Source organism: Scyliorhinus torazame, chromosome 7, assembly GCF_047496885.1.
Source record: "Scyliorhinus torazame isolate Kashiwa2021f chromosome 7, sScyTor2.1, whole genome shotgun sequence".
NCBI classification, from domain to species: Eukaryota; Metazoa; Chordata; class Chondrichthyes; order Carcharhiniformes; family Scyliorhinidae; genus Scyliorhinus; species Scyliorhinus torazame.
In genome coordinates, this window is record NC_092713.1 from 178521653 (window position 1) to 178545691 (window position 24039).

The window sequence follows — 24039 nt, forward strand, 5'->3', positions numbered from 1 at the left end:
AGGGGATTAGATGACGAGAGGTTGATGAGACTGGGACTGTACTCATTGGAGTTTAGAAGGGTGCGGGGGGATCTTATTGAGACATATAAAATTATGAAGGGAATAGATAGGATAGATGCAGGCAGGTTGTTTCCACTGGTCGGGGAAAGCAGAACTAGGGGGCATAGCCTCAAAATAAGGGGAGGTAGATTTAGGACGGAGTTCATAGATAGAATTTACAGTGCAGAAGGAAGCCATTCGGCCCATCGAGTCTGCACCGGCTCTTGGAAAGAGCACCCTACCCAAGGTCAACACCTCCACCCTATCCCCATAACCCAGTAACCCCACCCAACATTAAGGGCAATTTTGGACACTATGGGCAATTTATCATGGCAAATCCACCTAACCTGCACATCTTTGGACTGTGGGAGGAAACCGGAGCACCCGGAGGAAACCCACGCACACACGGGGAGGATGTGCAGACTCCGCACAGACAGTGACCCAAGCCGGAATCAAACCTGGGACCTTGGAACTGTGAAGCAATTGTGCTATCCACAATGCTACCGTGCTGCCCGAGTGTAGGAGTGTAGGAGGAACGTCTTCACCCAAAGGGTTGTGAATCTCTGGAATTCCTTGCCCAGTGAAGCAGTTGAGGCTCCTTCTTTAAACGTTTTTAAGAAAAAGATAGATGGCTTTCTAAAGAATAAAGGGATTCGGGGATATGGTGTACGGGCCGGAGAGTGGAGCTGAGTCCACAAAGATCTCATTAAATGGCGGAGCAGGCTCGAGGGGCCAGGTGGCCTACTCCGGTTCCTAATTCTTATGTTCTTATGTTCATTTGACATTTTTCATTTCAAAAAGTTTTTATTTGTTTAGGCGACCTTTAGGTTGCTGCCATCTGTTATTTACATCCTGGAACATTTGGATGGTAAATCAGCACTGGTCTGTCATTGGGAAGTGTGCCGTGTCCTAACATTTGTTTTTGAAAAAAAATGAGGGAGAACTAGGGAATAGGGACAGTGGGGCTCTGAGGCAGAGCAGACAGGGAGAAATTGCTGAACACAGCGGGTCTGGTGGCCTGAAGTGCATATGTTTTAATGCAAGAAGTATTACGGGTAAGGCAGATGAACTTAGAGCTTGGATTAGTACTTGGAACTATGATGTTGTTGCCATTACAGAGACCTGGTTGAGGGAAGGGCAGGATTGGCAGCTAAACGTTCCAGGATTTAGATGTTTTAGGCGGGATAGAGGGGGATGTAAAAGGGGAGGCGGAGTTGCGCTACTGGTTAGGGAGAATATCACAGCTGTACTGCGGGAGGACACCTCAGAGGGCAGTGAGGCTATATGGGTAGAGATCAGGAATAAGAAGGGTGCAGTCACAATGTTGGGGGTTTACTACAGGCCTCCCAACAGCCAGCGGGAGATAGAGGAGCAGATAGGTAGATAGATTTTGGAAAAGAGTAAGAACAACAGGGTTGTGGTGATGGGAGACTTCAACTTCCCCAATATTGACTGGGACTCACTTAGTGCCAGGGGCTTAGACGGGGCGGAGTTTGTAAGGAGCATCCAGGAGGGCTTCTTAAAACAATATGTAGACTGTCCAACTAGGGAAGGGGCGGTACTGGACCTGGTATTGGGGAATGAGCCCGGCCAGGTGGTAGATGTTTCAGTAGGGGAGCATTTCGGTAACAGTGACCACAATTCAGTAAGTTTTAAAGTACTGGTGGACAAGGATAAGAGTGGTCCTAGGATGAATGTGCTAAATTGGGGGAAGGCTAATTATAACAATATTAGGCGGGAACTGAAGAACATAGATTGGGGGCGGATGTTTGAGGGCAAATCAACATTTGACATGTGGGAGGCTTTCAAGCGTCAGTTGAAAGGAATTCAGGACCGGCATGTTCCTGTGAGGAAGAAGGATAAATACGGCAATTTTTGGGAACCTTAGATAACGAGAGATATTGTAGGCCTCGTCAAAAAGAAAAAGGAGGCATTTGTCAGGGCTAAAAGGCTGGGAACAGACGAAGCCTGCGTGGAATATAAGGAAAGTAGGAAGGAACTTAAGCAAGGAGTCAGGAGTGCTAGAAGGGGTCACGAAAAGTCATTGGCAAATAGGGTTAAGGAAAATCCCAAGGCTTTTTACACGTACATAAAAAGCAAGAGGGTAGCCAAGGAAAGGGTTGGCCCACTGAAGGATAGGCAAGGGAATCTATGTGTGGAGCCAGAGGAAATGGGCGAGGTACTAAATGAATACTTTGCATCAGTATTCACCAAAGAGAAGAAATTGGTAGATGTTGAGTCTGGAGAAGGGTCTGTAGATTGCCTGGGTCACATTGAGATCCAAAAAGACAAGGTGTTGGGTGTCTTAAAAAATATTACGGGAGATAAGTCCCCAGGGCCTGATGGGATCTACCCCAGGAGGCTGGAGAGGAAATTGCTGAGGCCTTGACAGAAATCTTTGGATCCTCACTGTCTTCAGGGGATGTCCCTGAGGACTGGAGAATAGCCAATGTTGTTCCTCTGTTTAAGAAGGGTAGCAAGGATAATCCAGGGAACTACAGGCCGGTGAGCCTTACTTCAGTGGTAGGGAAATTACTGGAGAGAATTCTTCGAGACAGGATCTACTCCCATTTGGAAGCAAATGGACATATTAGTGAGAGGTTTTGTGAAGGGGAGGTCGTGTCTCACTAACTTGATAAGAGTTTTTCTAGGAGGTCACTAAGATGATTGATGCAGGTAGGGCAGTGGATGTTGTCTATATAGACTTCAGCAAGGCCTTTGACAAGGTCCCTCATGGTAGACTAGTACAAAAGGTGAAGTCACACGGGATCAGGGGTGAGCTGGCAAGGTGGATACAGAACTGGCTAGGTCATAGAAGGCAGAGAGTAGCAATGGAAGGATGCTTTTCTAATTGGAGGGCTGTGACCAGTGGTGTTCCACAGGTGTTTCAGTGCTGGGACCTTTGCTGTTTGTAGTATATATAAATGATTTGGAGGAAAATGTAACTGGTCTGATTATAGATCTGCATCAACTATGAGATGTTTCATAGAATTTACAGTGCAGAAGGAGGCCATTCGGCCCATCGAGTCTGCACCGGCTCTTGGAAAGAGCACCCTACCCAAGGTCAACACCTCCACCCTATCCCCATAACCCAGTAACCCCACCCAACACTAAGGCCAATTTTGGACACTATGGGCAATTTAGCATGGCCAATCCACCTAATCTTTGGACTGTGGGAGGAAACCGGAGCACCCGGAGGAAACCCACGCACACACGGGGAGGATGTGCAGACTCCGCACAGACAGTGACCCAAGCCGGGAATCGAACCCAGGACCCTGGAGCTGTGAAGCAATTGTGTTATCCACAATGCTACCGTGCTGCCCCCCTTAGTAAGTTTGCAGACGACACAAAGGTTGGTGGAATTGCGGATAGCGATGAGGACTGTCGGAGGATACAGCAGGATTTAGATTGTCTGGAGACTTGGGCGGAGAGATGGCAGATGGAGTTTAACCTGGACAAATGTGAGGTAATGCATTTTGGAAGGGCTAATGCAGGTAGGGAATATACAATGAATGGTAGAACCCTCAAGAGTATTGAAAGTCAAAGAGATCTAGGAGTACAGGTCCACAGATCACTGAAAGGGGCCACACAGGTGGAGAAGGTAGTCAAGAAGGCATACGGCATGCTTGCCTTCATTGGCCGGGGCATTGAGTATAAGAATTGGCAAGTCATGTTGCAGCTGTATAGAACCTTAGTTAGGCCACACTTGGAGTATAGTGTTCAATTCTGGTCGCCACACTACCAGAAGGATGTGGAGGCTTTAGAGAGGGTGCAGAAGAGATTTACCAGAATGTTGCCTGGTATGGAGGGCATAAGCTATGAGGAGCGATTGAATAAACTCGGTTTGTTCTCACTGGAACGAAGGAGGTTGAGGGGCGACCTGATAGAGGTATACAAAATTATGAGGGGCATAGACAGAGTGGATAGTCAGAGGCTTTTCCCCAGGGTAGAGGGGTCAATTACTAGGGGGCATAGGTTTAAGGTGAGAGGGGCAAAGTTTAGAGTAGATGTACGAGGCAAGTTTTTTACGCAGAGGGTAGTGGGTGCCTGGAACTCACTACCGGAGGAGGTAGTGGAGGCAGGGACGATAGGGACATTTAAGGGGCATCTTGACAAATATATGAATAGGATGGGAATAGAAGGATACGGACCCAGGAAGTGTAGAAGATTGTAGTTTAGTCGGGCAGTATGGTCGGCACGGGCTTGGAGGGCCGAAGGGCCTGTTCCTGTGCTGTACATTTCTTTGTTCTTTGTTCTTTGTACAGGTCCACAGGTCACTGAAAGGGGCAACACAGGTGGAGAAGGTAGTCAAGAAGGCATACGGCATGCTTGCCTTCATTGGCCGGGGCATTGAGTATAAGAATTGGCAAGTCATGTTGCAGCTGTATAGAACCTTAGTTAGGCCACACTTGGAGTATAGTGTTCAATTCTGGTCGCCACACTACCAGAAGGATGTGGAGGCTTTAGAGAGGGTGCAGAAGAGATTTACCAGAATGTTGCCTGGTATGGAGGGCATTAGCTATGAGGAGCGGTTGAATAAACTTGGTTTGTTCTCACTGGAACGAAAGAGGTTGAGGGGCGACCTGATAAGAGGTCTACAAAATTATGAGGGGCATAGACAGAGGCTTTTCCCCGGGGTAGAGGGGTCAATTACTGGGGGGCATAGGTTTAAGGTGAGAGGGGCAAGGTTTAGAGTAGATGTACGAGGCAAGTTTTTTTACGCAGAGGGTAGTGGGTGCCTGGAACTCGCTACCAGAGGAGGTGGTGGAAGCAGGGACGATAGTGACATTTAAGGGGCATCTTGACAAATACATGAATAGGATGGGAATAGAGGGATACGGACCCAGGAAGTGTAGAAGATTGTAGTTTAGTCGAGGGCCGAAGGGCCTGTTCCTGTGCTGTACATTTCTTTGTTAGTTCTATCCCCAATTACCCATATACTAAATTCCCTGTCCTTATTGATCATTGCCATGCCTATTTTCCTCCCCCCACCTTTTCCCTTTCCCCCCCATACTGCTGACGTTCAGTTTTTGTTAAAGAAATCAATGAACAGCCGCCAACTCCGAGAGAATCCCTGTAATGATCCTCTTAGAGCGAACTTGATTTTCTCGAGGCTGAGAAATTCTACCATATCGCTGACTCACACTCCGGATTTCGGGGCTCCGAGTTCCTCCATCTCAGCAAGATCCGTCTCCGGGCCACCAGGGAGGAGAAGGTCAGGATATCGGCCTCCCTCCCCCCTTTGACTTCCAACACCCCAAATATTGCTAATTCTGGACTCGGAGTTACCCTACCTTCCAGGACTTCATACATAACATCTGCAAATCCCTGCCAGAATTCCCTCAGTTTCAGACATGCCAAAACATATGAACATGGTCGCCCGGGCCACCCCACACCGCCCACATCTGTCCTCCATCTGCTCGAAGAACCTACTCATCCCCCGCCCCTCCCCCCACCCCCCCTCCCCCACCCCCCTCCCCCCACCCCCCCCTCCCCCCACCCCCCCCCCCCCCCCCCACGCACCCCACCCCCACCCAGCCTCCATCCGCTCCCAGGCCGATCCCTCCCCCACTATTAGTTAATTTAGATCGGGAGAGTCAATCCCCCTTCCCTGCGGGCCCGTTCCAGGAGTGTCCTTTTTTCTCTCGGGGTTTTACCTGCCCATATAAACCTCGATATCGCCACATTCAGACTTCTGAAAAAAGCCTTTGGGACAAAAATCGTGAGACACTGAAAAAAGAAAAGCAGTCTCAGGACAGTCATCTTCACCGTCTGAACCCTCCCCGCCAGCGTCAGTGCGAGCATGTCCCTTCTACAAAAATCCCTTTTCATTTGATCCACTGCTTTACCCAAAAGGAAAGCCCAAGAGAAGCGAAGGAGGTGCAAACGATTGTACAGCCTGTTCAAGAAGTAATTGTGAAGAAGGTGCCAGATGTCTTTAAAGAATTTACTTGTGTGGGTAAAGTTTACTCATGTGTATCAGGAGGAGCAGGTAAAGAAGTCACAATTTTAAGAGATACAGGGGCTAGTCAATCTTTAATGGTAAGAGATAAGGAATTATGTAGTTTGGGAAGAATGTTGCCAGAAAAGGTGGTGATATGTGGAATTCAGGGTGAGAGGAGCAGCGTTCTATTATATAAGGTAAGGTTGGAAAGTCCAGTGAAGAGTGGTGAAGTGGTAGTAGGAGAAGTAGATAAACTATCTTGTCCAGGAATACAGTTTACCTTGGGTAATGATATAGCTGGATCGCAGGTGGGAGTGATGCCTACTGTGGTTGATAAGCCAGTGGAAAATCAGTCAAGTGAAGTGTTGAAGGACGAATATCCTGGGATTTTTCTGGATTGTGGAGTAACAAGGTTGCAAAGTCACAGGTTAAGACAAGAGGAGAAATCAAAGAGTGAGGATGAAGTTGAAGTGCAATTATCAGAAACGATTTTTGATCAGATGGTTGAAAAAGAATAACAGGCGGATATTTTTAGTTCAGGTAGAAGTAAAACGGATATATCAGAAAGCATATACGGAGGAGGAATCTGAGAGTATACCAGTGTTATTACCGTAAAAATGATGTCTTGATGAGAAAATGAAGACCTGTACATATGCAGGCGGATGGAAAGTGGGCAGATGTTCATCAAGGAGTATTGCCGGTAGGTTATAGAAAGGAGGTGTTGCGAGCTGCACATGAGGTACCAGTGGGAGGTCATTTGGGAGAAAGGAAAACTCAAGCTAAAAATCCAGGAACATTTTTATTGGCCTGGACTACATAAAGATGTACATAAATGTTGTCAATCATGTCACACATGTCAAGTGAGAGGGAAACCACAAGCAGTGATAAAACCAGCGTCCTTAATACCCATTCCAGCATTTGAAGAACCTTTTACAAGGGTCCTAATCGATTCTGTAGGACCGCTTCCTAAAACAAAAAGTGGGAATCAATATCTTTTGACTGTAATGGGTGTGTCTACTAGGTTTTCAGAGGCCATTCCAGTACGTAATATTACAGCTAAAAGGATTGTGGAGGAGTTACTTAAATTCTTTACTAGATATGGACTACCCACAGAAATTCAATCGGATCAAGGATCAAATTTTACTTCAAAGTTATTCCAAGAAGTTATGGATAGCTTAGGAATAAAATAATTTAAATCAACTGCGTACCATCCAGAATCGTAGGGAGCGTTAGAAAGGTGGCATCAGACATTAAAGACAATGTTGAGGGCGTATTGTCAAGATTATCCGGAGGATTGGGATAAAGGAATCCCATTCGTATTGTTTGCAATTAGGGATGCACCTAATGAGTCAACCAAATTCAGTCCTTTTGAACTAATTTTTGGTCATGAGGTAAGAGGACCACTTAAATTGATTAAGGAAAAATTAGTGATTGAGAAATCAGAAATTACATTACTGGATTACGTGTCAAATTTTTGGGAACGATTAAATAGAGCAGGTGAATTGGCTCGACAACATTTAAAAGTTGCAAAATGGGATGAAACGGGTAGCGGACAAGAAATCCAAAGTTCGTAGTTTTGCCATTGGAGATACAGTTTTAGTGTTGTTACCAGTGATAGAACATAGAACATAGAACGATACAGCGCAGTACAGGCCCTTCGGCCCATGATGTTGCACCGAAACAAAAGCCATCTGACCTACACTATGCCATTATCATCCATATGTTTATCCAATAAACTCTTAAATGCCCACAATGTTGGCGAGTTCACTACTGTTGCAGGTAGGGCATTCCACGGCCTCACTACTCTTTGCGTAAAGAACCTACCTCTGACCTCTGTCCTATATCTATTACCCCTCAGTTTAAAGCTATGTCCCCTCGTGCCAGCCATTTCCATCCGCGGGAGAAGGCTCTCACTGTCCACCCTATCTAACCCCCTGATCATTTTGTATGCCTCTATTAAGTCTCCTCTTAACCTTCTTCTCTCTAACGAAAACAACCTCAAGTCCATCAGCCTTTCCTCATAAGATTTTCCCTCCATACCAGGCAACATCCTGGTAAATCTCCTCTGCACCCGCTCCAAAGCCTCCACGTCCTTCCTATAATGCGGCGACCAGAACTGTACGCAATACTCCAAATGCGGCCGTACCAGAGTTTTGTACAGCTGCAACATGACCTCCTGACTCCGGAACTCAATCCCTCTACCAATAAAGGCCAACACTCCATAGGCCTTCTCACAACCCTATCAACCTGGGTGGCAACTTTCAGGGATCTATGTACGTGGACACCTAGATCCCTATGCTCATCCGCACTTCCAAGAAATTTACCTTTAGCCAAATATTCCGCATTCCTGTTATTCCTTCCAAAGTGAATCAACTCACACTTCTCTACATTAAACTCCATTTGCCACCTCTCAGCCCAGCTCTGCAGCTTATCTATATCCCTCTCTAACCTGCTACATCCTTCCACACTGTTGACAACACCACCGACTTTAGTGTCGTCTGCAAATTTACTCACCCACCCTTCTGCGCCTTCCTCTAGGTCATTGATAAAAATGACAAACAGCAATGGCCCCTTGTGGTACGCCACTTGTTACTGAACTCCATTCTGAACATTTCCCATCAACCACCACCCTCTGTCTTCTTTCAGCTAGCCAATTTCTGATCCATATCTCTAAATCACCCTCAATCCCCAGCCTCCGTATTTTCTGCAATAGCCTACCGTGGGGAACCTTATCAAACGCTAGGTGATAGGTGAACCTTTAAAAGCTAGGTTTTGTGGACCTTATCAGATTGAAAGGAAATTAAGTGAGGTGAATTATGTGGTAAAAACACCAGATAGAAGGAAGACTCACCGAGTATGTCATGTGAATATGCTTAAAAGGTACTTTGAAAGGGAAAAAGGAGGTTTTAATGATTCTAACTCAAAGTGACGAACCAAATCCAGATGACTGTGAATTTGACATACCTCAAATTAAGTTGGAAAACGAGGATGTTCTTAAAAATTGGGATAAATTGTTGAGTGATCTTTCAGGGGAAAACAGACTGACCTGAAAAGTTATTGATATCACATCACATGGGCAAGTTTGTAGAGATAAATTAGGAAGTACTAAAATGGCTATACATGATGCCGATGTGGGAAATGCTGTTCCAATCAAGCAACATCCATACAGACATAACCCTTTAAAATTGGCACAGGTTAACAAAGAGATTGAGAGTATGCTTAAAAATGGCATAATTGAGGTGGGTTGCAGCCAATAGGGCTCACCCATAGTAATGGTTCCAAAACCGGACGTTACCCAACGATTGCGTGTGGACTATAGAAAGGTTAATGCAGTTACAAGAACGGACTCTTATTCTATTTCACGTTTGGAGGTTTGCATGGGGAAAATGGGACAATCGGCTTTTATTTCCAAACTGAATTTACTTAAAGGTTACTTTTATCCGAAAGGCTGAAAGAGATTTCAGCTTTTGTGACTCCAGATGGTATATACCAATTCAAAGTTATGCTATTTGGCATGAAAAACGCCCCAGCCACATTTGGTGATAAACCTAGCCAAAAGTTAACTTGGAAAAGCCCAAGCCACTTTCCTTGGCCATACGATCAGACAGTGCTGAATGGTCACACGGGATGTGAAAACAAGAGTTATTGAGGAGTTTCCGATACCCTCAAGACGAAGGGAAATAATGCGATTTCTTGGTATGAGTGGATTTGATTGAACATTTGTGCAAACGTTTTGTAGCGTGATTGCTCCACTGATCAACTTGCTGAAGAAACATCGAAAATTTCAATGGACAGTGGAGTTTCAACAGGCATTTGACTGCCTGAAATCTGTGATGGGCCTCTGTGATCAGATTGAACTAAAGTAGCTGACTTTAAAGAGACATGCCGAGGCGTAGAGGAATGGATGGATCGTGCAGAGATCTTCTTGTTTAAAGAGACTGTCAATCGAGAAGGATTTCAGTAGGAGGAAGACGAACGAAAAAAAATGGACTATATTATTATACCTGTTTGCGTGTGTTGTTTTTTGAATCGAAAAAGTATATTTGCTGTGTGCATTTCTTAAAAGGATAGTGAAAAGGTGAAAAATGAAACCATCTTGAAGTTGATGGTTTATTTCTTTTTCTTGGGGGGAGGTGTTATGGGAGAGTACCTTTAAGAAATGGGTGTTTATCAGTGATGTCAGAGTGTGGGTGGTGCTGGGCTGTGTCAGCTTTTTACTTTTGTTTTAGGCTGTTTGCTGCAGGGTGTGTTTTAGTTTCATTTTTAGCGTTGGAGCTGAAGCCAGACAAAGCGGGTGTACTGTTGTTCTCTCTGCTGTGAAAAGACTATCTCTTGATCATTTGGTGAATTCAGAATTATAACTGTTTTCAGTAGTGAATTTAAACCTGATGTGCTTCTGTTAAAAGGTGTTTCTTTTGTCTTCTGGATGTTGTTTGGGAATTTATTAAGGATTACTTAATGTTGTATTCTTTAGGGGTTGTATTTGAATTAATGGTTGCTAAGATGTTCACTGTATGTTTTAAAAAGGTTAACTCGAGTTCATAGAATAAACATTGTTTTGCTTTAAAAAATACTTTTCCATTTCTGCTGTACCACTCCTGTAGAGTGGGCCGTGTGCTCCCCATACCACGATCTATTAAAAGTTGTGGGTCAGGTGAACTCCATGATACACTTTAGGGTTCTCTGAACCCTGGCTCATAACAGTAAAGACAGCAGTTAAGGGTTATTGTGTCAATATATTGAGTAACATTGTTTAATGGATAATTGTACGCTACTTTCTTGTGCAATGTTGAAGATATTTCAATGCAGTGTAGTCATAAAATAAAGGAATAAAATTAAAATAAATATTTGATTTGATTTATTGTCACATGTATTAGTGTACAGTGAAGAGTATTGTTTGTTGCTTGCTGTACAAACAATGCATACCGTACATAGGGAAGGAAGGAGAGACTGCAGAATATAAGAACATTGTTAGAGAGTTTAAAAGAATTAGAATGAAGTTGTAGAAGCATAGAATGAGAGTAAAAGATAGAATTAGAGGGTATGCTGGGCACAGCTTGCAAGGAGTTGCCTCACTCCGGGAGGGCCATCTGGAATATTGAGGTTTCTGTCCAGTCTCCTAGCCACTGTTGGGGGTCTGGTCTGGGATCGTAATACCAATCTTTTGTGCCCTTGCTTCAGTCCAAAACGAGTGTGTTAAACTAAAGAAAAGCTAATTACATGATATGAGGGGTAAGTTGGTTGTGGTAGATAAAGAAATTAGATTGAAAGATATGACAGTAGATAAACAATGGTAAACATTTAAAGAAAAATTTCATAATTCTCAACAAATATAGATTCTCCACAGGAAATGTGACCGATCTGTGGTTAACTTACTGGATAAAAAGGAGGTTCATAATATTACCAAGAAAAGCAGTAAGCTTGAGGTAAAATAAAAACAAAATGCTAGAAAAACTCAGCCAGTCTGAATTAAGAGAAGGGTAACATTTCAAGTCAAATATGACTCTTCTTTGGAACCAATAATACTGCAATAAGTTACTGAGAAGTGAACAGCAGAGTAGAGAGAGGTTCCCATCGTTACAAATCAAACACGGGGGGCAGCACGATGGTGCAGTGGTTAGCACTGCTGTCTCATGGCACCAAGGTGCAGGTTCGATCCCGGCTCTGGGTCACTGTCCGTGTGGAGTTTGCACATTCCCCCCATGTTTGCATGGGTTTCCCCCCCACAACCCAAAGATGTGCAGGTTGGGTGGATTGGCCACGCTAAATTGCCCTTTAATTGGAGAAAATGAATTGGGTACTCTAAATTCATTTAAAAAAACAAATGAAACACTGGAGGTGGTGGTTCTACAGGTGGGCAAGGGAGCAGATGCCCTTGTTCCGAGGGGGGGGCAGGGGGGCCTCAAGGGTCACTCTCAAAGAGAATGGGAGCAGATGGCCTGGAAGGTTTAGTCAGGAGCTGAGAGTCTGGGCAGAAATGGCAAGAGAAGGTGATCAACATCAGTCAATGGATCTTGGCATCTCCTACCTACAAGGCTACCAAATTCACTTACTGTTCAATGTACCACAACCCCATCACTTACTCAGCACCAGTCTCTGACATCTACCATCTCTACCAACCTTACACCCACCTCTCACTGTCTTAACATACCTTCAATTATTCATCTATGGAAGGCACTTGCCTGAGCAGAAGACTGAAAACTACTGAAACATTCCACTTTCTCTTAGGACCAGGCAGCACACTATAGAAGAGAGCAGAACAAGAGAAGGATATCTAAGCCTTACAAAGATATGGTTAGCGGCATTCCAGTCATTGAGAACAACGGCGGTGATGGTTTGAGTGTTATGCTCCTTTTTTGACTCACAGAACACCTCCATCCTGCTAACTGGCATCAATCAGTAAAGTAGGGGCATGACCATGAAAGGATTTGAACAAAAGGATGAGAATTTTTAAAACTGAGGTGCTGCTGGATCAGAGGCCATGGTACAGGTGATAAGTTGAACAGAATTGGATGAAATCAGGACGTGCAACTTCAGATGAGTTTACATTTTTCACCAATGGAAAATGGAAGGATGGTCAGTAGAGCACTGGAATAACTGAGTCAAGAGCTAACAATTTCAGTAACAGAAGTGGGCCAGGACGACGGAGGAAATTGCCCTCAAAGGTGGTGGTGAGCTGCCTCCTCAAACCACTGTGGTCCAAGTGATGTAAATACACCCAGAGTGCTGTTAGGAAGGGAATTCCAAGATTTTGACCCAGTGACCGGGAAGAAACGGCGATATATTTTCAGGTCAGGATGGTGAGTGGCTTGGAGGAGAGCTTACAAGTGGTGGTGTTCCCAAGTCCCTGCTGCCTTTACCCTTCTAGATGGCAGTGGTTGTGGGTTTGGAAGGTGCTACCTAATGAGCCTTGGTAAGTTCCTGCAGTGTATCTTGTAGATGGTACACACAGCTGCTACTGTGAGTCGGTGGTGGAGGGAGTGAAGGTTGAAAGTGGTGGGTGGGCTGCCAATCAAGCGGGCTGCTTTGTCCTGGATGGTGTCAATCTTCTTGAGTGTTGTTGGAGCTGAACACATCCAGGCAAGTAGAGAGTATTCCATCACACTCCTGACTTGTGCCTTGTAGATGATGGACAAGCTTTGGGGAGTCAGGTGGCGAGCTACACTCCACAGGATTCCCAACCTCTAATTTGCTCTTGTAGCCGCAGTATTTATCTGGCTGGTCCAGTTCAATTTCTCCCACAGACTTCCGTAGAATTCCTACAGTTCAGGAGGCCATTCAGCCCACCGAGTCTGCACCAACCCTCCGAATAGACACCCTACCTAGGCCCACTCCCCCGCCCTATCCCTGAACCTTTGGACACTAAGCGGAAATTTAACATGGCCAATCCACCTAATCTTCACATTTTAGGACTGTGGGAGGAAACCAGAGCACCCGGAGGAAACCCACACAGACACCGGGAGAACATGCATGCTCCAGAGAGTCACCAAGGCCGGAATTGAACCCGGTCCCTCGCAGAGGCAACAGTGCTAATCATTGTGCCACTTCTGATCAATGGTAACCCCCAGGATGTTGACAGTGGCGGATTCCACAACGGTAATGTCACTGAATGTCATGGGGTGATGATTGGATTCTCTCTTGTTGGAGATGGCCATTGCCTGTGTAAGGATACTCTTGTAAAACCTAGTCTGCTCTGGGTTTCCTTTTTAATTCCTGTCCTGCTGATTGTCTTCAATCTCCAGTCTTTTTGCTAGCTGTTGCAACATGGGGACTTTTGCTTAAGCTACAGACTTTAGGCAAAGTGAAACACACCTGATCTAATGAACTAGCCCAGCACTTCCCCTTTATGCTTTGTGGCAGAGTCCGTGATGTCAGTTTGATAGACTTAGCAAGCAGCCAATTGGTGAGTCTGGAATTCTGAGACATTACCTGTTCTTGCTTGTAATTGGTGGAGCCGTTTGGAACATTCTGGAAGAAAGGCAAGTCTTGTGAAGAGCTCCATTTTTGTCCTGAGTTCTGTGAGGAAATTCAGCCAGGAAGCAGCTGGAAGGCATTCTCTTTCTCTTTTCTCTCTGCTAGGTGATTTAAAAGGCTCCTAGTCAGACCTGGGAAGGCACTCCTATTTAAAAGACACAGGCAGCAGCTGACCTGTGAAGGAAACCTTTGGAGCAAATGGTTGCAAAGCAGGTTCTACCACCAGATCTGTAATACTTTAATCCTCTGTCTGAACGGCTGGGAAAAACCCAACCTGAGAACTCTCTTTATGGTACAGCCGGTGTCTCTGCAGAGATCAGGCAAACAGAAAAGTCGGTAATTTCTCAGGTCTCAAGCTCCAGTAATTTCCCAGGGAGACAGAGGCTCCATCTAGTAGTCGAAGGAAAGAATTGCACCGACCTGAATCTCCTGTGTAAGTTTCCATCTGGTGGCCGAAGGATGGAATCGCACCAACCTAAATCTGCATAAATTTCCCAGAGGCTCCCATTCTGAGAAGACCTGCGCCTACAGGGGCCACAATCGCAGCAGCGAAGATTCATCTCAAACTTTTTCCTTCAATTCCCATTATTTTAATCCTCTCCCACCCCTTACCGTGTGCCTGTCCTGTGTGCGCCTGGGTGGAGGGTGGGACACGGGTATTCCGTTATTTCCATTATATGTTCAACTGTTACTCTTACAAATAAACAGTATCTTTATGTTTCATTTATAAATCTGGTGCCTGTAACTCATTGGAGCAGTCAAGGGATAAAGGTCTCAGGAAAACACACACATTATTGGTTAATTCACTAATGTAGGGACTCTGGGGTCTGTGGGGCTAGAACTGTCCGTGCACTCGCCCAGCGTGTCATACCTTGTATAGTGCAAATGTTATTTGCACTTGTCAACCCAGGTCTTGCTGCATATTGACATGGACTGCTTCAGTGTCAGAGGAGTCACAATGGACCTGAACATTGCACAGTCATCGGCAAACATCTCTATTTCTGACCTAATGATGGGAGGAATGTCATTGATGATACCACACAATCCTGAGGAGCTCCTGCATGAATGTCATGGGTCTGTGATTTGTCTTCAACAATCAGAATCATCATCACTTGTGCTAGGAATGATCAGTGGAGAGCTTCCCCAGATTCCCAATGACTCAAATTCTTGATAAGACAAAGCCTGTAATGGGAATAGGAGTGGGGGGCAAGTATGGATCCCTGGGGGACTCCACAAGTAACTGTGTGGGGCTAGAAGAGAAGCCATTGCAGGAGGCTCTCTTGCTACGACCGGATAGTAAAAAAATGGAACCCGGTGGGAGCAGTCAAACTCAGCTGACAATAAAAGATAGGGGTTTAGGGCGCTGGTGTGTCCAGACAGGACGGCCAAGAAGGAATGTGACAATTGCAGAATAAAGATACAGCAAATGATTATTAAATAAAGCTCAAGGGTAAATTATCTTAGTGGGTATTCCAGATTAACATATGTTTTAAAATCCCGGTCTTGTATAGTACATATTATATAATACATAGTGCATATTACATCACAGCAAATGGTGACATTTAAATTCAATAAACAAAAATCTTGAATTAAAGGTCTAACTATGACTATGAGACAAAAGGTTCACTAATCTGGTCTGTAACTCCAGGCCCACAGCCTCTCTGAAATGGCCCAGGAAGCCACTCAGTACAAGGGCAATTAGGGATGGGCAATAAATGCTGGCCCACATCCCATGAACAAAACAAAAATTCTGGGTGAAGAATTAAATCAATATGAGAATCCCATCCCAATTCTAACACAAACAGGATTAATTGCTGCAGTTTGGTTGTTACTTGGATTAAAGAAAAAATAGACTTTTGCTGACAAGGGGGCCATATCCAGGACAGGAAAACAACATCTGAACTGTATCAAAGTAATAAAATGTTTAGAAAAGAGCCATTTCAGTGCTCACCTGCCGATTGAATTCCTCTTCATTTTCCATCCACATGTACTCTGCAAACGGATTATCCTCATCGTGTGAGTGGCCATTTAGAACAACTTCATCACTGTTGATGCTTGGAGTATTATTGCTCTGACTTGGATCTTTCATTTTTGCAACCTATTTAAACAGTAAAATCACACAGGAAACTGTTCCTCAATGTAGAAAATAAATGCTGCAAAATCAGCTCAGCTTCTTTAAACATTGTTTCTTGGAAACACTGACCGACTCTGTTAAACCCACTCCTATTTCAGGCTGTCAGGTGGTCAAATGTTGCCTGCAGTATCAGATAATCCCCTTTATACAACTCATAACCAGCGGCATGAATTAACAATACAGATATTAAGGGGGCAACCTCGGCAAATCTGCAGGATAAACCAATGGCGAAGGTGGTTGCAGTTCCAGAATGTGACTGAAGATGGCACCAAAGAACCAGAGCATTTTTATCATCTTCACTGCTATTTGTAGAAAGGAGGCTCCCTGGATAGGGATGAGACGGAGAGAGGGGAGTGGGAGACTCCCTGGATAGAATGAGATGGCAGGAAGGGAGAGCGAGACTCCCTGGATAGGGATGAAACGGAGAGAGGGGAGACCACCCGGATAGGGATGGGATGACATTAACACAAAAAACAAGAGAAGGATTGGACGACTCGGCTCATCGATCCCTCTCCATTCATCCATCTCCCATAATTCCCGAGAGACCAGAAATCTGTCTGTCTTAGCCTTAAATATATTCAATGATGGTGCTTCCACAACCCTCTGGGGTAGAGAATTCCCAAGATTCAAAACGCTGAGTGAAGAAATTTCTCCTCATCTCAGTCCTAAATAATCGACCCCTGATCCGGAGATTGTGCCCGTGTTCTAGATTCCCCAACACAATCAGCGTTCACCCTATCAAACCCCTTCACAATTCTGCAGTTTTCAATGAGATCAACTCTCATTCTTCTGAACTCCAAAGAATATAAACCCAATTTACTCATCACAGGACAAATCTCCTGATCCCATTGGCCAATCCAGTGAAACTTTGCTGTATATCCTTCCTTAAATATGGAGACTAAAATGGCACACAGTTCATCAGATGTGGTCTCCCCAAAACTCTGTACAACTAGAGCAAGACTTGCTTATTCTTCCAATCCCCTCGAAATAAAGGCCGAAGGATTTTGAGAGTCCTTTCACTTCTCCTGGAAAGAAATCAAGAACTCACTTCTACTCCCCTCAGTTTCTCATACTGGCACTTTCCAGAGCTTGCTCTCGCCTTCTCTGCAAGAGGTCCACTACCTGCCTATCTCTTCCACTAATTTTACCAGGCACATTTGACAATTTCTGACTCCCCCTGAATTTGAACTTTTCATTCCAAGCATAACCTCCACTCGTAATTCCTATTTAGTCATTAGAGATCAGGGCAGGAACAACCCTGGTTCCTAATGGTCCCTATGCTCCTTGTCCTGGCTGCCGCCAGGTACAACACTTAACAAGCTAACTGCTGGCAGCTCTCTCTCGCTCTCTGCCTGTGAGAAAACACACAGATAAAGGCAAAAGTTCAAACACCCCTGTTCAAATCGACCAGGCAAGGGCTTCCCTTTTGAGTTCTGTGGCAGAGCCCATGTCAGTTTGGTAGACTTGGCAAGCAGCTAATCAGTTTGTTAGAAATCCGAGCCTTGGACCTATTCTCGTTTGGGATTGGTGGAGTTTTTCAGAAACTTTTGGAACAGAAGAAGCCAGCTCTGCGCTGCCAACGAAAGTACGCAAAGGTTACACGGCCCTTGGGCACTAAAGGGTTTTCTCACAATAGTCACGAGGCAGGATCGAAGGAATCCTTTCTCTGTGCTATTGAAGGAGGGGATCAGTGATGATACCTTTTTAACACTAGATAGTTATTATCCATTAGATTAATTTTGCATCAATTACTTTATTAAGGATTGGGATGAATTATAGGAAGAGTACCGAGTAATCATTATTAACCATTAATCATGTATTTTTGGGACATAGCAGTAATAAGTAATCGATAGTGAAACAATCCAGTGTGCTACTTTTGTTTTTCTGTTTCTCACAGACAAACACAGGAAGTTGTGATTGTACATAGCTGTCAGGTTGAGTATCCTAGCATCAATCATGGATTGCTTGCAATTCTACTGGTGACCAAACAGGTGGATAAGGGTAAAGCAGTTGATGTGGTGTATATGGATTTCAGTAAAGCGTTTGATAAGGTTCCACACGGTAGGCTACTGCAGAAAATACGGAGGCATGGGATTCAGGGTGATTTAGCAGTTTGGATCAGAAATTGGCTAGCTGAAAGAAGACAGAGGGTGGTGGTTGATGGGAAATGTTCAGACTGGAGTCCAGTTACTAGTGGTGTACCACAAGGATTTGTTTTGGGGCCACTGCTGTTTGTCATTTTTATAAATGACCTGGAGGAGGGCGTAGAAGGATGGGTGAGTAAATTTGCAGATGACACTAAAGTTGGTGGAGTTGTGGACAGTGCGGAAGGATGTAGCAGGTTACAGAGGGATATAGATAAGCTGCAGCGCTGGGCTGAGAGGTGGCAAATGGAGTTTAATGCAGAAAAGTGTGAGGTGATTCATTTTGGAAGGAATAACAGGAAGACAGAGTACTGGGCTAATGGTAAGATTCTTGGCAGTGTGGATGAGCAGAGAGATCTCGGTGTCCATAGATCCCTGAAAGTTGCCACCAAGGTTGAGAGGGTTGTTAAGAAGGCGTACGGTGCGTTAGCTTTTATTGGTAGAGGGATTGAGTTTCGGAGCCAAGAGGTCATGTTGCAGCTGTACAAAACTCTGGTGCGGCCGCATTTGGAGTATTGCGTGCAATTCTGGTCGCCGCATTATAGGAAGGATGTGGAAGCATTGGAAAGGGTGCAGAGGAGATTTACCAGAATGTTGCCTGGTATGGAGGGAAGATCTTATGAGGAAAGGCTGAAGGACTTGAGGCTGTTTTCGTTGGAGAGAAGAAGGTTAAGAGGTGACTTAATTGAGGCATACAAGATGATCAGAGGATTGGATAGGGTGGACAGTGAGAGCCTTTTTCCTCGGATGATGATGTCTAGCACGAGGGGACATAGCTTTAAATTGAGGGGAGATAGATATAGGACAGATGTCAGAGGTAAGTTCTTTACTCAGAGTAGTAAGGGTGTGGAATGCCCTGCCTGCAACAGTAGTGGACTCGCCAACACTAAGGGCATTCAAATGGTCATTGGATAGACATATGGACAATAAGGGAATAGTGTAGATGGGCTTTAGAGTGGTTTCACAGGTCGGCGCAACATCGAGGTCCGAAGGACCTGTACTGCGCTGTAATGTTCTATTATGTTCTATGGTCGAAGTTTAAACATTGCTTGCAATTCTATTGGATAAGTTTAAAAGAAGCAGCTTCAGGAATTGGATCGCGTTCAACTGGGATGGGCTATTGAATTTTGAACGTTGTATAATTACTGTGCTCGGCTCTTTGTTCGGCAGAACAGGCCTTGGCTGCTATCCAGTCTGTTCTGTGTACACGTAACAAGCTTGATTAAATAGCCATCTTGTCCAGGTTGTAGTGTTTTTGTTTCTCTCTGTACTGAGCTGAGCCACACGGAATAACCCCACGTGGAAGAACTCAATACACAGGTCTTGAACCCGCTCTTACAGCTATCTCAATGCAGACAGGGAAAAGATGAGCACTCTAATTGGATTTTGGATCTGATTGGATTTCGGCGGGAGCGGTGCGCAAGTGATTTCTGGGAGGTAAGTTTCTCCTTTCTCCTTTAAAAACACTAAGGCACTTCTTTTCTGTTTTTTTCGACCCGCGGACTTCTGGGAAGGCCCCCCCCCCCCAACCAATAAATTCTGGTGGAGAGGAAACCCGAGACACTACACGTGTAGTGTCTCCCACCCACCCTCCTCCTCTAACCGAATAATAAGATCCATTGGTGTGAGGTAAGTGCCATATTATATTATTATTTTTTTCTTTTTAAAAAAAATTTACTGATTAGCCAGATCTTGGTTGGAAGTTAGAGGGATGGCAGGGAAGGGAGTGCAATGTTCCTCCTGCAGGATGTTTGAGGTGAGGGATGCCGTTAGTGTCCCTGCTGATTTTACCTGCAGGAAATGCAGCCATCTCCAGCTCCTCCAAGACCGAGTTAGGGAACTGGAGCTGGAGTCGGATGAACTTCGGATCATTCGGGAGGCAGAGGGGGTCATAGATAGCAGCTTCAGGGAATTAGTTACACCAAAGATTGGAGATAGATGCGTAACTGTAAGAGGGACTGGGAAGAAGCAGTCAGTGCAGGGGTCCCCTGCGGTCGTTCTCCTGAGTAACAAGTATACCGCTTTGGATACTTGTGGGGAGGGGGACTTACCAGGGGTAAGCCATGGGGTACGGGCCTCTGGCACGGAGTCTGTCCCTGTTGCTCAGAAGGGAAGGGGGGAGAGGAGCAGAGCAATTAGTAATTGGGGACTCGATAGTCAGGGGCATAGATAGGAGATTTTGTGGGAGCGAGAGAGACTCACGTTTGGTATGTTGCCTCCCAGGTGCAAGGGTACGTGATGCCTCGGATCGTGTTTTCCGGGTCCTTAAGGGGAAGGGGGAGCAGCCCCAAGTCGTGGTCCACATTGGCACTAACGACATAGGTAGGAAAGGGGACAAGGATGTCAGGCAGGCTTTCAGGGAGCTAGGATGGAAGCTCAGAACTAGAACAAACAGAGTTGTTATCTCTGGGTTGTTGCCCGTGCCACGTGATAATGAGATGAGGAATAGGGAGAGAGAGCAATTAAACACGTGGCTACAGGGATGGTGTAGGCGGAAGGGATTCAGATTTCTGCATAACCAGGGCTCTTTCTGGGGAAGGTGGGACCTCTTCAGACCGGATGGTCTACATCTGAACCTGAGGGGCACAAATATCCTGGGGGGGGAGATTTGTTAGTGCTCTTTGGGGGGGTTTAAATTAATGCGGCATGGGAACCTGGATTGTAGTTTTATGGTACGGGAGAATGAGAGTATAGAGGTCAGGAGCACAGATTTGACTTCGCAGGAGGGGGCCAGTGTTCAGGTAGGTGGTTTGAAGTGTGTCTACTTCAATGCCAGGAGTATACGAAATAAGGCAGGGGAACTGGCAGCATGGGTTGGTACCTGGGACTTCGATGTTATGGCCATTTCGGAGACATGGATAGAGCAGGGACAGGAATGGATGTTGCAGGTTCCGGGGTTTAGGTGTTTTAGTAAGATCAGAGAAGGAGGCAAAAGAGGGGGAAGTGTGGCGCTGCTAGTCAAGAGCAGTATTACAGTGGCGGAGAGGATGCTAGATGGGGACTCTTCTTCCGAGGTAGTATGGGCTGAGGTTACAAACAGGAAAGCAGAGGTCATCCTGTTGGGAGTTTTCTATAGGCCTCCAAATAGTTCTAGGGATGTAGAGGAAAGGATGGCGAAGATGATTCTGGATAAGAGCGAAAGTAACAGGGTAGTTATTATGGGAGACTTTAACTTTCCAAATATTGACTGGAAAAGATATAGTTCGAGTACATTAGATGGGTCGTTTTTTGTACAATGTGTGCAGGACGGTTTCCTGACACAATATGTTGACATGCCAACAAGAGGCGAGGCCACTTTGGATTTGGTTTTGGGTAATGAACCAGGCCAGGTGTTGGATTTGGGGGTAGGAGAGCACTTTGGGGACAGTGACCACAATTCGGTGACGTTTACGTTAGTGATGGAAAGGGATAAGTATACACAGCAGGGCAAGAGTTATAGCTGGGGGAAGGGCAATTATGATGCCATTAGACATGACTTGGGGGGGATAGGTTGGAGAAGTAGGCTGCAAGTGTTGGGCACACTGGATAAGTGGAGCTTGTTCAAGGAACAGCTACTGCGTGTTCTTGATAAGTACATACCGGTCAGGCAGGGAGGAAGGCATCGAGCGAGGGAACCGTGGTTTACCGAAGGAGGCCTATGTGAAGATGAGGTGTGAAGTTTCAGTTGGGGCGATTGAAAGTTACAAGGATCTAAAGAGAGAGCTAAGACGAGCAAGGAGGGGACATGAGAAGTATTTGGCAGGTAGGATCAAGGAAAACCCAAAAGCTTTCTATAGGTATGTCAGGAATAAAAGAATGACTAGGGTAAGAGTAGGGCCAGTCAAGGACAGGGATGGGAAGTTGTGTGTGGAGTCTGAAGAGATAGGCGAGATACTAAATGAATATTTTTCGTCAGTATTCACTCAGGAAAAAGATAATGTTGTGGAGGAGAATGCTGAGACCCAGGCTATTAGAATAGATGGCATTGAGGTACGTAGGGAAGAGGTGTTGGCAATTCTGGACAGGCTGAAAATAGATAAGTCCCCGGGCCTGATGGGATTTATCCTAGGATTCTCTGGGAAGCCAGGGAAGATTGCTGGGCCTTTGGCTTTGATTTTGTCATCATTGGCTACAGGAATAGTGCCAGAGGACTGGAGGATAGCAAATGTGGTCCCTTTGTTCAAAAAGGGGAGTAGAGACAACCCCGGCAACTATAGACCGGTGAGCCTCACGTCTGTTGTGGGTAAAGTCTTGGAGGGGATTATAAGAGACAAGATTTATAATCATCTAGATAGGAATAATATGATCAAGGATAGTCAGCATGGCTTTGTGAAGGGTAGGTCATGCCTCACAAACCTTATCGAGTTCTTTGAGAAGGTGACTGAACAGGTAGATGAGGGTAGAGCAGTTGATGTGGTGTGTATGGATTTCAGTAAAGCGTTTGATAAGATTCCCCACGGTAGGCTATTGCAGAAAATACGGAGGCTGGGGATTGAGGGTGATTTAGAGATGTGAATCAGAAATTGGCTAGCTGAAAGACAGAGGGTGGTGGTTGATGGGAAATGTTCAGAATGGAGTTCAGTTACAAGTGGCGTACCACAAGGATCTGTTCTGGGGCCGTTGCTGTTTGTCATTTTTATCAACGGCGCAGAAGGGTGGGTGAGTAAATTTGCACTAAAGTCGGTGGTGTTGTCGACAGTGCGGAAGGATGTAGCAGGTTACAGACGGACATAGATAAGCTGCAGAGCTGGGCTGAGAGGTGGCAAATGGAGTTTAATGTAGAGAAGTGTGAGGTGATTCACTTTGGAAAGAATAACAGGAATGCAGAATATTTGGCTAATGGTAAAGTTCTTGGAAGTGTGGCTGAGCAGAGGGATCTAGGTGTCCATGTACATAGATCCCTGAAAGTTGCCACCCAGGTTCATAGGGTTGTGAAGAAGGCCTATGGAGTGTTGGCCTTTATTGGTAGAGGGATTGAGTTTCGGAGTCAGGAGGTCATGTTGCAGCTGTACAAAACTCTGGTACGGCCGCATTTGGAGTATTGCGTACAGTTCTGGTCACCGCATTATAGGAAGGACGTGGAAGCTTTGGAGCGGGTGCAGAGGAGCTTTACCAGGATGTTGCCTGGTATGGAGGGAAAATCTTATGAGGAAAGGCTGATGGACTTGAGGTTGTTTTCGTTAGAGAGAAGAAGGTTAAGAGGAGACTTAATAGAGGCATACAAAATGATCAGGGGGTTAGATAGGGTGGACAGTGAGAGCCTTCTCCCGCGGATGGAAATGGCTAGCACGAGGGGACATAGCTTTAAACTGAGGGGTAAGAGATATAGGACAGAGGTCAGAGGTAGGTTCTTTACGCAAAGAGTGGTGAGGCCGTGGAATGCCCTACCTGCAACAGTAGTGAACTCGCCAACATTGAGGGCATTTAAAAGTTTATTGGATAAGCATATGGATGATAATGGCATAGTGTAGGTTAGATGGCTTTTGTTTCGGTGCAACATCGTGGGCCGAAGGGCCTGTACTGCGCTGTATCGTTCTATGTAATGCCCATGTCCAGAGATTAGAAACACACTTTGACAATGTATACTCAGGCATTCATTGGATGTGCATGCCAGAAACCGTAAAAGGCAAATGGGTCAGTGTTCTGATATTCCATCTAACTGAGAAAGGGAAAAAGGCAAGTCAGGTTTACGACATACTGAAGCCTGGGTACTGTGAGTGTTTACACAAGTCTGGGAGCAAAAGCGAGACAAAAAGGCAAAAATGGGAAAGGACGTGAGAATGAACTCAGTCAGGGACTGGAATTCACCCAGCTTGGAGAAATGA

At 45.3% G+C, this 24039-nt stretch overlaps 1 protein-coding gene across 5 annotated transcripts in view; it reads right to left on the reverse strand.

Annotated features, from left to right (window-relative positions):
• The window catches only part of LOC140426728 (polyadenylate-binding protein-interacting protein 2-like), a 251899-nt gene that overhangs the window by 182297 nt on the left and 45563 nt on the right, over positions 1-24039 (reverse strand). For all 5 annotated transcript variants that reach the window (XM_072511845.1, XM_072511846.1, XM_072511847.1 and 2 more), the window contains one exon: positions 15909-16055. In XM_072511845.1, the coding sequence (XP_072367946.1) occupies positions 15909-16046 (138 nt within the window). In that variant the 5' untranslated portion in view covers positions 16047-16055. The remainder of the gene's footprint in view (positions 1-15908; positions 16056-24039) is intronic.